The sequence below is a fragment of the Falco biarmicus genome, chromosome 1 (assembly GCF_023638135.1).
Source record: "Falco biarmicus isolate bFalBia1 chromosome 1, bFalBia1.pri, whole genome shotgun sequence".
Classification (NCBI taxonomy): Eukaryota; Metazoa; Chordata; class Aves; order Falconiformes; family Falconidae; genus Falco; species Falco biarmicus.
In genome coordinates this window covers 21,297,445-21,311,734 of record NC_079288.1, presented here as the reverse complement: position 1 = coordinate 21,311,734, position 14,290 = coordinate 21,297,445, and the positions used below count along the sequence as shown (strand labels likewise).

The window sequence follows — 14,290 nt, the reverse complement described above, 5'->3', positions numbered from 1 at the left end:
AGCTCAGAAGAAACCTATAATGATGATTTTCAGCTCATTGGGCCTGGAGAACTATATGTAAACATGAGAGGGTGTGGGGGGATGGATATATATCCAGATTTCTTCAGAGACCTAACACTGATAAACACTTGAGCCCTCACTCTAACTAGTGCAAACTCAACTACTCCCCACAGATCTGGATTAACCACCTCCTACTGACCAGCACCAAGCTCCACAGCTCTTTTCTAATTAAAGACCTCAATTTGAAATTGATTCCCCTCCATCAATAATTTCCTTTTCTCGGAATTAGGAGGCATGCTAATTACTAGTCTAGAAATGCTCATTTTACAGCTTCCAAAATCTCGTATCATATGCAGTCTGGCTATCTTCCACATTCACTTGCCACTGAACTTTACAAGGAAAGGAGAAAAAAAAACCCAAAACCACCACAAACCACCTGACTGTAGCTCCTGGAGATCTCATTACAATGTATTTATTCTTTAAATCCAGAGACGCTAATATTTTAGATAACTTAAAATCTATTTTATATCCTGTTGCCAGCAGTAACTGACAAAATTATTTCCAGCTCCTATCACTGCATATGCAGCCAACAGGTAACTGCACACAAATGCCATGGGAATCAGCATCCTGACAAGGTGTTTAACACCGGGGCTCCATTGTAAGGATTGCAGCTCCTGATTTTGAGTAGCCATGATTCTCTTCCTTATCCTAGTTCAGTTACCGAGGGGAAAGCTTTAGCAACCGAGTATAAGCTGCTCCCAACTTCGGTGCCAAGAGGAAAAGATGTAGCATAAGGACTGCAGAATGAGTTAGTTACCAGGCAGCAGCAGCAAAGGGTTGAAAGCTTCTTTGCATTAAAAGCTTTAGACCCTTAATAGTACTAATATTAGTTGTCTTATCTGCTTCTCCCTTCAGCAGGGAGACTTCTGAGTATGCTGAACAGCTAACTAAAACATTTCTGAAGAGCAAGTGGTTACCACCATCCATTCCCACCCCCAACCTGAGAACAGGGTGGAACAGCATGTATGAGCAGAGGCACATTACAAGCCGGTAGTGCACACACTTGGTTCGTTCCCAGTATATAATCCCTTTAACACTACACCTCTTCAACACTTACTCATCCTTCTTCTGATGGAGATAAAGCAATCCTTCAAGGTCTTGTGTAACTGCAGTTGCCCCAAAGCCCAACAAGGTATTAGGAAAGGACAAAGCTAAGTCAGTTTGTATTAGAAAGCGAAACACCATGCCTTCCATTTCCCGTATGGAATGGGGCTCTTTAAAGAGATTTGTATAAACAACTTTGCATTTACTTTGAAAGAAAAATAATGAGTAAAGAATATGTGGGTTATAAAGGGCAAAAAGACTTGATACAAGCTTTATCCCTTACAGTCTCGGGCAGTGAGTAGCAGCTGGGTTTGCCCATGTGAGTTGGAGATTTCGCCCTCCAACGAGTTCAGCCTCCAGTGGTTCCCAGATGTTGGGTGTCACAAGGGATGCACACCAGAACCAAAGATCTCCTGCATCTGTGTGGAGCTGGAGGCTCCCACCCAAGTCCAACCAGACCCCTCCCTCTCCCAGTAGCCCTGAAAACATCTCCCCAAGTTTCCCAGCTGCATTATAGCTGAGCAGGGGTGGCGGGAGCCACCACATGAGGAAACACTGCCAAGCAATCAGGAGATTTCTCCCCCACTTTTAGGATTCATCTGCAACTCTATGACACTTGGGCTCATTGAAGAGGCAGGAACATCTCACCATCTGTGAGCTGTTCAATGGGTCTTCCCATCAGCTGGGAGCTGAAAGGAACCTATCCTACACCGCTTTGAATAAAAATGAAGTGAATCTAAACGCAATGTAGTGTATCCTGCCAACCATAACTAACTCCTCTAGGTTTTTACCCAGGAAGGCACCACTCCTCTAGCTACTTTGGCCCATCTACTCAAGGCCACACTATCTTGACTCTCTCAAGCCATATTAATTGTGGACGTCTCCACAATTCCATGCTTCCACCTCTATCCCACTGTGCAATCTGAAGGAAAACCTCCATCTCTAGTGGACAGGTCAGCCACCAGAACAGTCATTACCAGAGTGCAGAAGTATGAAGATAATTTCAGATAACTAGCTGAGGAGGTTATCTTTCACTGGGCACCCTTAACTTGCCTTAAAGCAACAGATTTTCATGTATGATTTCATACACATTCAGTACTAGAAAGAGGCAAACCAATTTCTTAGTAATTAGTAAAATCATACTGGCTGCACAAATTGAGGCCCCCCACAAGTGTGCTCCTGCAGAGCTGCTCACTGTAATCCTCGTGGCCAAGTGGCAATTTGGTATGCTGTGGCATGGCCGGAGGAGGTCTTGGCATCAGCTGCAATGTTTTACTGTCCTTCTGCTAATAGTAAAGCAGAAAACCACAGTAACAGGGCCTCTTTATGAGGTGAGCTCACACCAGAGAGGCCTGGTGTGCCATTAAGTAACACCACTCATTTTTTTAATTTACCAAACGGGCTAGAGCACTGCATCAGTATGCAGCATGCTCTGCTGAGCACCCTTCAGACCTTCCCCCAACTCTGGTTTCCTCAGCTTGCCGCCACTGATTAAAGCCTGAAGGTTTTATGTTGAAATAACAGATAATTTAGTAGTAACCACCAGTAGGGCAGTGTACAATACTGCTATCGTCAGAAAAGGGTTGGTCAGCAGACTGAGCACGAGCTACAAGAGTCAAGCCACATACACAGTACATGCAAGAAGCTAGTAAAAAGATGACTCCTTGCAAAAGCTGAATTCCTTGAGTTGACTAAAACCCCCTAAAACATTGGATTCTGCAGTGACCTGAAATGGGAAGGGTGGTAACACCGAAGACCAAAGCTACCCCCACCCCAGCTCTCTTCGTTACCGAGGCAAATCTTTGACTAGGAGAGGTAACTGCGGGAAGTGGCCACTGCTTTTCTTGTTTGACTGGTAGATTTGTGCTTGCTGGTCCTGGGTCAATGCAGCCAGACTTGATTTCATAGGCAGGGAGAAAACAACTCTGCTTCCCAAAGCTAGTCATTACAGAAATAGCTTTAGTTGCTAAGAATAGTAGAGAAGCGGTGTCAGAAAATAGAAAAGGAGCAGCATCGCACACCGATTTATCAGTGCAACAGGAAAAAAAAAAAGCAAAAAAAAAGCACTCTAAATGTCACTTTGGGAATATTATTAAGAGGTAAGCCTGGAATACTCTGCCTCCTGCTGTAAAGCACACTTACATTTGTAATTAATACCATCAGTGCAAATAGCACTGCTTACCTGAATGAGGAACCATGGGGACAGGCTCAACAGCAACACTGCTGCAGCCCAGGAGTACTGTACCGCCTGCTCTGGTGGATCTAACCCACTTCCAGGACTGGGATCAACCGGGAAGCATCAATGCTCCAGATGATAAGCCAAATCATTTTCTGCCCATCCCCCAAAGGTTAGACAGAACTGTATCAGCCTAGCTGCCTTCTTTTAAGTCCAGTTTTCAGTGATAGGCTTTAGATGGCTCTTACACTCCCCCCTTGCTTTATAGGCATCAAGTGAGAAACGTAGTTTTACCAGTCCTTCCCCATTTCAAATTCCAACAAAGGATCCCTGTACTTGTTTGTTCCAGGAAACTGGTATTATTCTACACAAGTGAGGCTTGTAAAACTGTGCATTACAGCTGCAGTGGCTGAAGCATAAGCTCTTACAAAATCAAAGTAGTGTGTCCTTCTGAAAAATGTTTGTTTTTACCACAGTTCTCCTCCTCCTGGAAGTATGCCCTTGTGCCAGTTAACATGAGCATTTGAATAAAAAAAGCAGAAGCTTTGGTTAACAGGGCTTACAGCCAGTGCCTTCTCAAAATACATTGTATCTTCTCCTCACAGAACTTTGATACTTCCTCTATCTTCTGAGCTAGGAACTCAGAAACTAAATACCCCATTAAATTCTACAATGAAATGGCCCCTTGAATGACCTGCAAGCCCCTACACAATCAATTAAAAAAAAAAAGCCACTAGAGCGTTATAGAAGATCTTTGCATCTCTTGGACTGTTTGCTAGAAACAACCGACCCTTCCCATTATCATCACAGTTGCCTCAACTTACCTTCCATGGTGAATTGGCAAGTGCTTGCGGTGGATGCCGTGGCTCCCCTCCACAAAAGCGTTGGGTGGTTTGTGGTACACAGAAGCCAGCGACCCAATGTGGCAGATCAACTCATCTAGCAGAGTTGGTTCAATCAGATCGGTCTCCTCAGAAATAAGTGGCTTTTCTGAGAGGACCACTTCTTTGGCAGTCACTGGATCGGTGGAAAGAAGGCGCCAGTAGATGTAGCCACGATCCCGCAGGTCTGGGTTGTCAGAATCCTGAGACAAAGCAATAGATCAATCACAGGTTTGAAGCAAACTAATGCCTGTCATCACTTAGTTTTTCTAGCAGTGATTCTGCTGGATTAAAAAACCCCAACTATCCAGCAGCAAAAGTCACCAATTCCAGAGCGATGTTACAAACTGCTTGCTGTGATGAACATCCCAAAATTAAAAATGAGAACCAAAGTATTAACGCCTAGCTTCCTGCTCAGCTGGTCACAGAGCAAAAAGCCCAGGATTTACATCCCCAATTGCCCTGACCCACAGAGCTATCAACTCCTTCCCAAACTCCCCTGCCACTTGACATAACTGTATTAGGAGAACTCCAAAGGAATGTAGACGGAATAAAAGAACATGAGTCTAAATGACTCTGTCACATACTAAAAGCAGACGTGCAATACTGCATATTGTAACAGAATGATCCCAGATTCCTGGAAATATATGACTTACCCAAGGGCACTGCTGAACAAAAAGATGCTGCAGAGCTACAGGATGGATCTTAATAAGCCATATTCTTCGTACCAAAAGAGATCTTATTTATCCTGCCTTTTAGTTATCTAATGAAGTACAGAAAGACGCTAATGATACACAGTTAGGATACTTCATCAGTTCTCCAGCTGTCAATAATACCCTTGTTTTACTGCAGATACTTCTGCCTCTGCATGAAGCGCTAATTATTTCTCTCCTTTTCAAACAGCTCTGCCCAGAGCAGCAAAGTGAATGGTGATAGTTTGCAGCTAATGTCCTAGGCAGAGGGAGGTGGTGTGGTTTTATGTTGTAGTGCAACATGTTTGAACTGTTCATGGAAACAAGAGCTGGGATTTTTAATCTCCACATCAGCACAATAACGTTTCAGGCGTTTTTTGCGCCTGTAAAATTCTGGCAACATATCACACACCTCATTAGCCTTCCTCTTTAGTATTTCTCTTCCTCTTTTGTGATCTCATTCACGCTGCTGCTGACCTGCTGTAACCTGCCTCTCTGCTGTCTGTCTCAAGACATTCTCAGGCACATTGCAAAACCTTTATCTGTAACGAGACTGAGCATGCTAAGCTCGTTTTGCTCCTAAAGGATCTAGCTACAATGTCTGGGTCAACCGATAGATTTCTCTGCAGTACTGTTTTTCAGATTGATGGTGGAGTCGTGGACTCTTTACACCCTTCACCCTTAACAACTCCTACAAGACTCTCCGCACCCTGCCTGCGGCAGGCAGCTCACCATCAGGCAGGGCTTCTGCAAGAGCAGACATGAAAGACCACGTGTCCCTATCTACTTGCAGACAAATACAGATTCAAGACTGACTGTTTCTTCTTATGGCAAATAAACAGACTTGAAAAACTTCAGTGAATCTCCTGGAACAAGAGGCTCAGATCTTTCCTTTCCACGTTTCTCCCAGTTCTCTGCTCTCCAGGGCCTGCATGCACACCTGTGGCGCATACCAATGAACCCATGGTTACCTACCCATGCCAGACAAACAACAGCAATGGAGATGTAGAGGCTCTGTGCCATCCATTAGGTTACAGGCTTGCCAGGACCTTGATCGCTGCTACACATCTGTGTCCCTCCCATCCCCAGCTGCTTCATTGCTATTTTTACCAGTGTTGGCTGGATTAAGCTGGCTCCTGCTACAATCACACCTGCAGTTTGCTGTGCAGACATACCCTAAGAGACACTCCAAGTGCAACAATGCCTAAGCTGGGGAAAGAAACACACGTGTAATTATTCTCCCACTCAAGTGAAAAACAGTATCTCTACCTAGAAATCAGACCTTGAGGCATATGGCTTTTCTGTGTTTTACAGCCAGTTATCCTACATTGACTTATTATTCATATAAAATACAAGAAGGCAGACTGAATCAACATTTGTGACAAACAGAAAAAAAACCAGACACCTATTATATTCCTAGGGTGCCTTTAAGTGCTTTGTGACTCAGCATAGTAGGGTTTAACACTTAGTACCTTTCTTCTGTTGGGTTAGACAAATGATATAGCACATGCCCTTGGCCCACCCCTCTCTAAAGATGAGCCAGAGCCTGCCTAACAGCAGGTTTTGAAGCAAGAAAAGCCAATTTCTTGCCACTGACCAGTGCAACACCTCCAAAGGGATGAATAAAAGTGCCATGACTTTTTGCAGCAAAGAGGACCAAAAGGCCAACTAATGATCGATTCCAGGTTTTCTGCTCAGAAGTAATTGCAGCCCATCCAGAACAGCTGGGAGACTATTTTCATCACTTGACACAGCAGGTCTGGAGCAGAGCTGCTCTTTTTGGGCTACACCATCACACATGTACCCAAGTCATTACAGCCAGGGAGTACAGGAGGACTAGCTGAGGTCTTACCCACTCCTGCCACCAGGACATCTCCACTTCTGTCCCCCAGCTCAAGCCCAGCCCCACCCTCAGTGATCTGAGCTCATAACTCAGACCTCATGCATAAAAAATCCGGGATCTTAAGCCACTGTTACAGCCTCCAGTAAAGCTGCCACAATGGTCAACAGCATCCAAGTATAGAGGAAAAAAACCCTGACTTCATTTCTCTTTTCATAGCACTGCTTAAGCTTTGCTGTTCACAGAATAAAGTCTTTGCCAGGCCCTTTTGCTCTATCATAGCTCCAGATGTTTTAACAGCAAGCCACCTTCAAGGTGAAAGCATTTTGATTTCTTCATAACTCTATCCTGTCCCTAACTTCATTTGGTGGGTGAACAGGGAAGGAATTAGGATGAAGCAAGAGATAAGAAGGAGAGAACAGATGCCAGATGGCATGGTAACAGGCACAGAGCAGCTTTTAAATCGAGTCTCTTTGGGAGAGAGAGGGGAACATGCTCGAATCTTATCTACTGCAAAGCTGACTGGCCTGGCAGATGGGAGACACCTCAGCAGGCCAACACAGTGTCTGGAGGGCTCTGGTTCACTGGATAGCTTGGCTTACCTGCGTGGCCAGGCTGAGGACCTGCTGAACCAGCTCCTGTGTCTCAGAAGGCTTTTTTAAGAACAGCTTCACTATAGCAGTCAGTAGGGTGAGCTGCACCTGAGGGAAAGGGACACAGCAGAGATTATAGAGAATTCATCCACGCTTTAGCAATGTCTCCCAAATCTCAACATCCTTTACTGATATGAAGCTCAAGTCCTACGCTTTATAACAGTATTAAACTATTCTTTGCCAGTGAAACCCAGGACAATGAGACTCAGACTCCTGCCTGTTGTGAAACACTTTCACAAATAACTCCCTGATCAGCACATTGAGTCTGTCATACTGTTACGCATCTCATCACTATCCTTCTGTATGTTCTGGTCCCTCCTCGGGCTATTCCCCCAGAAGCAAGCAATATCTAGAAATCCCTCCTGTTCTGTCTTACCCTTCCAAGAAGACAAGTTTGGCAGATACAGACAATAGAGCAAGTCTACAGACTCCCAAGAGTTTTATTTTAGCCAAACATTAAAGTTTTCCTTGGGAGGTATTTTCTGACCACTGCAATATTTACGGCCCATCCCATACATACACTGCATGAAACACTATAGATAAGATGCACAACACAATTTTACCTGAGTACTTTCATCGTGGAAGCCCTCCAAAAAACTCTCCAGCAGCTCATCTGCATTGTCAATTCTTTCTGCGTATTCGCCCACTATCCAGATCATGGCAGCTCTGGCATCTGGTTCATCCAGGGAATCTAGGTTCTCGCACAGAGTGGCAATGATGCTTTCATACCTGATTCAGAGTACAGGTGAATTACTGGGGTGAATTCAACTGGTGTTACTCCATCTCTGCCCACATGATTCTGCAGAGAATCCTGCACTGAATTACAATGTCTTGCATTTCTATGCAACAAGCAGCATTTTCACTCAACTACAGAAGATACTCCTAGGAATTTTCTCTTTCCAAGCTGTGCACTAAGATCTCACAGGGTCCTCAAGAGCTTTGCAAGTTAAACTGCAAGACCACCCAGATGCAGAATTCAAGACAAAGCTGCCTCCCTCTCTGTTTTGCTTAAGGGAACACTTGATCCAACAGTTCAAAGAGATCCTGTATCAGATCCTGCAGCCTCACTGGTGTCTTCAGACTGGTAACGCTGAGCTAGATATTACACTTCCCCACAGGCTTTGCTGTAAAACAGACAATACACTCTAATCATTTAGCCTCCCCTATTCCCACACATGGGTATCCCTGTCATAAGCAGACTATCTTGTAACTGACAGCAGAAATTGCCAGAGAGGTCTGCAGATGTCCCATATTATTTTTTAGGTGATCATAAAGTCTCGGCTGAAAGACATTGCTTCTGTTCTGTAGTTGAAGAGACAAAATCTTATTGCAGAAACAGCTTAAAAGAAGCTCAGTATGCTCAAGCCAGAGAGAACACTCGATGGAGAAAGCCAGCAGCGTTTTGCTCAGCACAATCTGACTGGGATCTCAGACCATGAGAGCCATGAACTTTCATGGCCCTATATATTAGCCTTCTAGAGGAGACAAGCAAAACCCAAAGCCCGACACTGTAAACTTGGTCAAATTTTCCTCCTGGCGTTCCCTGTAAGAGCTGTACTAGCTTTTGACTAAGGCTTATACTCAGCATCAATACACAGCGGTGGGGAAAGAAAAGCTTTCAATTCAAACTAATAACGTGTCAGGCTGATATGTCATCTACAGCCACCATCCGAATCCTATCATACTAGGAGCTAGAATCAGAATGGTCACTGCTTTCCAGCCAAATGCTCACTTTTGCTTCCAAGCCCTGGTAAACTACGCTGGGTGAGTTTTACATTGCTTTATTCTGATGCTAGCAGGCAATGGCTTCCAAAAACCTTATGCTACTTTCACATACTTGTTGGGGTACTTGCGGAAGATGTCTCTGATGACAACGATGGCCTCCTGGACCACATAGTTAACCTTGGTCTGGATGAGGTCCAGCAGTGTGCTCACACAGCGCTCCGCAGATTGCTAGAAGAACAGAACAATATAATTACAAGCTGAAGAAACACTCCTTCCCAGCCCACAGCACATGCTGAGAAACATGCTGAGAAAAGGTCCAGAAGCAGGGGGGGGGGGAAAAAAAAAAAAAAAAAAAAAAAAAGGGATGACAGCTACCAACTCAATATGCATGTCCAGAAAAAAACCTACAAGTTGACAAGTGCTTGTGTATTACAGTGGATACACCAGCTGACTCCAGCTCCTGCAAAAAGTAACGGTTGAAGCAACTGTGCCAGTAGATAGCTGGATCACCACACGAGATCTTCAGAACATTGCCTGCATTACTTCTTACATGACCCTCTCCCTGGCTAGCAGTCAGAACAGGCCACTGAATGAGCTCTCTTGGACTTGCCCAAGCTGTGGCAACCAGAGCTGGGAGAACATTGATAGGGACTGCTGGAAAGCGTCTGGGGAAGCTAGAAGGCAGGAGAAAACCATGCTGACAATCACACTGCAAGAACAGCAGCAAAAAGCAGCTCACACCAGCAAGAGGTTGAGTATTTTTGGGGTAAGCTCACTAGCAACACATGAAGACACAGCTATAAATAGAATTCCAGCTGCTACTAATGCAGCTTTCATATTAATTAGTTCAAAATTCCCAGCCACAGGCACTGTAAGATAACAAGGACTGGACACTGGAATGCTTCAGGAACCAGAACTGGAGCTGGAAGCAAGTAATTCAGGGATGATATTCCCGAATAGCACAGTGAGGCAGGACAGCACAGGAGCAACCAACTCCAGCACTGGAAAGTCTCAAATAAGGACAGTGATTTGGCTATTAGCAGAGCACATATGAAGCCTCATTACACAGCTGGTGATTAATGTGAGAAGCAGACTGCTCACGACACTGCCTAGGCAGTCACCATCCGAACATTTATAAAGCATTCAGGATTGAGACAAACATTGTAGGGCACAAGCAATAGCAATGTAGGTGGATTTTTCAATTCAAGTGAGCTATCAGTCCCCTTCCCTTTCAGCGCACTTAAAGCTTGGGGAGGAGGAGGAGGAGGAATGAAATGGCATTAAGTCACAGGAATCAGTTTTTTGAGAATGGGCAAAAAAATCTTAAGGATAAACCTCAAGACTTGAAGAGCTGAATATAGAACAAGCAGAGACTAAAACCTCTCTGTGATTTCTTGCTCTTGTGACTCTGGCTGTGGTACCTTACAAAGTGCCAACGGTGGCAATGCTGGCATGGCAATCAGCCAAGAGAGAGGACACTATAAACCAGCAGCTGCTCTGTTTTTGCAAACTGGCACTGAAGGCTACACGATTCTCCCCCCAAATTCACACCAAACTGAAAAAAAATCCAACACAATTAGTATCAGAGTAAGGACAGGTATCATATAAAATTATGTGATTGGTATCATATTTTTTTACGATACCTCTCCCTCCTTACCACAGCTTTACAGGTACTATGCCACTACAGCAGCTATGAAATGGCAATCTGACAATGTCCTACTCTGATCTCTTCTGTTCAAGAAGAGAGAGATTTGAGGTCTGTGACCTGGAAGACACTTCCATTTCATGGAGACTGACCACAGACCTGGCTCCACACAGATCGCCACCGCTCACAGTGGGACCTCCACTCAAAGTCCTTGCAAGACAGATGCTTCAGAGCTTGCAATTTCATCCCTTACCAGTTTCTCAACAAGCATCACTATGTTTTAACAAGACGCCTTAAGGGGCACTTGGGGTAAAGTTGACTTAGGACAGGTTTACTCTATAGAACCAACAGCATCAGTCACTGTTTGCAACAAGCTGTGCAGCCCTGTCAGAGTCTACAGCTAGCAACATTTTAAGAGCTCCAGCATTCAAGGAAAAGCAAATTAAGGTTTCTTTTTCTTTTCTTTAGATGCTTTGAAGCATGATTTTTCCCAGAAGAACAAAATACCCTCTTTGAAATATGCAGTATTGATTTTGAGCCCAGAAGTCCCTTGGAAAGTGACCAGTCACGTGGGCACATGCACAGCCGAGGAGTACCTCTAACAGAATTTTTCTCTACCAAAATACACGTCAGCTCACCCCATCCCTTGTAAACACATTGCTGTTTGAAGGTGGACATCCCTGGGGAATGCAGTGCTCTGCAAACTGATGAAAGATTGCCCCAACCAGCACAGCTCTCAAGTTGGAGTGAGAAAGGACAACCAACCAACATCAAAATTGCTTTGTTTTTCTGCAGAAACCAAATGAAAGTCTGCAAGATTACTGAAGTAGCACATACCATGCTCACAGCCATAAACCTCAACGATTTCTAAGAACCAGGCTGCTGACAGAATCTCCTGGAACAGAGACAATGCCCCTCTAATATGGCTCCTTCTGCTTCTCCTTTGCTCCAGAAGAATCACTGTTCTTACTGCATCCACTTTATTTCCTTTTCCCATGAGCGGTCCTTGGTTTTCTTACCATCAAAGCATCAGATGACTGCTTCACCTAGTGCTGTCAACGGAGCAAACTGATGCACAAGCCAGATACAAGTCTAGCTACACTGCACAGTCTGCTGTGGATATACTCAAGCTAACTCTGAGCCCAGCTAGTCTATCCACATGAAATGTCGTCGTTCTGACATCCCCAAAATCAATATGACTACTTAAGCCTGGGCAAAATCCAATCAGCCTTGCTATCCCTTCCCAATAGACATTTACATTTCCAAAGCAAGCGCTACTTCTGCTGTGCACGGCTGTGCAGCGAAGCTAGTGCCACACCTGCTCCATGGCACACATCACAGCAGACAAATTTATTTACTGTCTTACTCTTCTAGGAGAGACAATTAGACAAAAAGTAGGATCCTGGAAGGCAGAGCTGAGGTTCCTCATGAATACCCATTCATCAACAGCTCCTGCTGGCTGTGCCCTATGTCAAAAAGCAGATTTCTAAGCCTTGGGAGCTTGGACACTGATGGCTGAGAGAATGCTCTTCCATTAGTCATAACTCACAGTGCAAACAGCCTCTAGTAAACACAGATGCACTGGGGACAGGGATTAACCTAGAGATGAGGACACCGTAATGACTTGTTCCGTATTTGTCCTCTTTAAAGCTGACTCTTGTCAGAGGAGTAAACAGACCTCATCTTTAGCTGCAGTGTCTTCAAAGGAGCATTGCTAAAAATCAAGGTTAATGCTACCTATTGAGACGCAATTACACAGTTACAGGGTCACTGCAAATTTGCTGGGACATTCAATATGCAAAGGACTAATAATAATATGACCACCATGGTATCAGAGATGGGAAGAAAGAATGTGTGGGATGTGGGCAGGAACAGGTAAAAACTTCTAAAAACCCCTTGATACTGCAGGAACACACCACCTTTCATGTGAAACTAGGACAGATACATGGCCAAATCCTAGCGAGAAACTCCCTGCTGACAACTAAGGCGAACTCCCACTCCCCAGCACAAGCACCAGTACAAAAAGGACTGCCACAGCTTCTTTTGACTTCTCAGTAGCCCTCTTCCATCCTCAGGTGGATTTTTCTACTGTCACTGCTGTGGCTCTGTCCAGACAACCTCCTGCCTGCACACAGCGTGGAAGAAGCATGCTTGGATTTTGAACTGCAGACATGAAATAGAGGCAGCAATCACTCTTGGGCCATGCTTAAAAGAAAGTCCATGGCAGTGATAAGTCTTTAAGAGCTGGAAGGAAGAGAAGGCTGCATGGACAGAAGTTGGTGTCCTCTTTACGCAGACTTACAGCAGTTTAGCTGAAGTAAGGGAAACCTGTGCACTGACACTATAGTCAGCTAGGAATGATCAGTTTTTTATTTAAATCTGCTGTCAGGCAATGCTCATGGGAACACTTTAGCAAAAGCTAAATGAGCTCAGCTGAAATTATGTGATATTTTGCACTTGGTTATCAGTTTACTGGAAAGTACCAACAGCACAGCATAAGTCTTCCCTCTCCTCGCAGGTTTTCTGAGCTCCTGTCAGGCATACCAGATTCATTTACAGGGAAATTAACAGAGACATCACTAAAAAGTACATTCTCTTACGAGTTATTTTGTTGGATGCTCAACTGGAGAGGATGTTTCAGACTGTTGTTTTGGATAACTGCAGAGATTCTTGGGGACTTACCTGCATAACCGTCTAGGCTAAAGAAAGCATGCTCCAGATGAAGCTACAATCTACACAGACCTTTAACACTAGATAAGCAGATAGTCACTCTGGGCAAATAGCACTTTAGTGCCCCAAATCTCTAATTCCATGCCAGTGTGTTCTATTCAGCTGAAACAGGGAGGGGGGACACCCAAAACATTTCATAATACTGAGTTCCTCTGCACAATCTCTTCTCCTTCCCCCTCCAAAAGGGCAGGCCACAGCTAATAAAGGAGGTCCTCATGGATAAGTGGTCATTGTTCCATTGAAGCCAGTGCAGGAAAATACTTCATTAAGAATGATTTAGCTGCCTTGCTCTGCCTGCAAGCTAAGGTTTAAGAGGAGCACACTACCCTCCTGTGATGTACTCAACTGGAGCTCACGAATCTTACTGTTCATGCTGGGGCTTTGCTCACGAGCATGATATATCCAGGTCACTTGATAATCATCACAAGAGCAAAGCAACTTTATGTAAAACAGGAACAAGATGGCAAAGCCCATCACTGTTTTTGAAAAGAGAGAATCACAGAAAAACTCAAAACTCAGATACTTGCCTCAACCTTAATGGCACAGCGCCCAATTGCTCGGACAGCCTTGCGCACGAAGTCAACATCCACCTCAGTAGCGTATTCCTTGAGCTCTGCCAGGACCTGCAGAGAAAGCATCAACCTGAGTCCCTGGGGTCACACAGAGAGAACATCCCACTCTGACAAGCGATGCTACTTGAATTCCAGAACGCAAGCAGGATGTATTCTTCCACAGCTGGCCACACACATCCAAAGCTAACACCGCTCAACTCTGCGGTCAGTCTCTCTCTGAAAACCCACTGGCGTGGGTTAGGCAGCAAGACTTGGTTTACGCTGGCCAAAGC

General features: G+C 44.7%; 1 protein-coding gene across 2 annotated transcripts in view; it reads right to left on the bottom strand.

Annotated features, from left to right (window-relative positions):
• The window catches only part of AP2B1 (adaptor related protein complex 2 subunit beta 1), an 80,580-nt gene that overhangs the window by 37,012 nt on the left and 29,278 nt on the right, over nt 1-14,290 (bottom strand). For both annotated transcript variants that reach the window (XM_056328828.1, XM_056328912.1), the window contains exons 9-13: nt 13,974-14,069; nt 9,184-9,299; nt 7,910-8,075; nt 7,296-7,394; nt 4,105-4,364 (exon numbers count right to left, since the gene is read on the bottom strand). In XM_056328828.1, the coding sequence (XP_056184803.1) occupies nt 4,105-4,364; nt 7,296-7,394; nt 7,910-8,075; nt 9,184-9,299; nt 13,974-14,069 (737 nt within the window). The remainder of the gene's footprint in view (nt 1-4,104; nt 4,365-7,295; nt 7,395-7,909; nt 8,076-9,183; nt 9,300-13,973; nt 14,070-14,290) is intronic.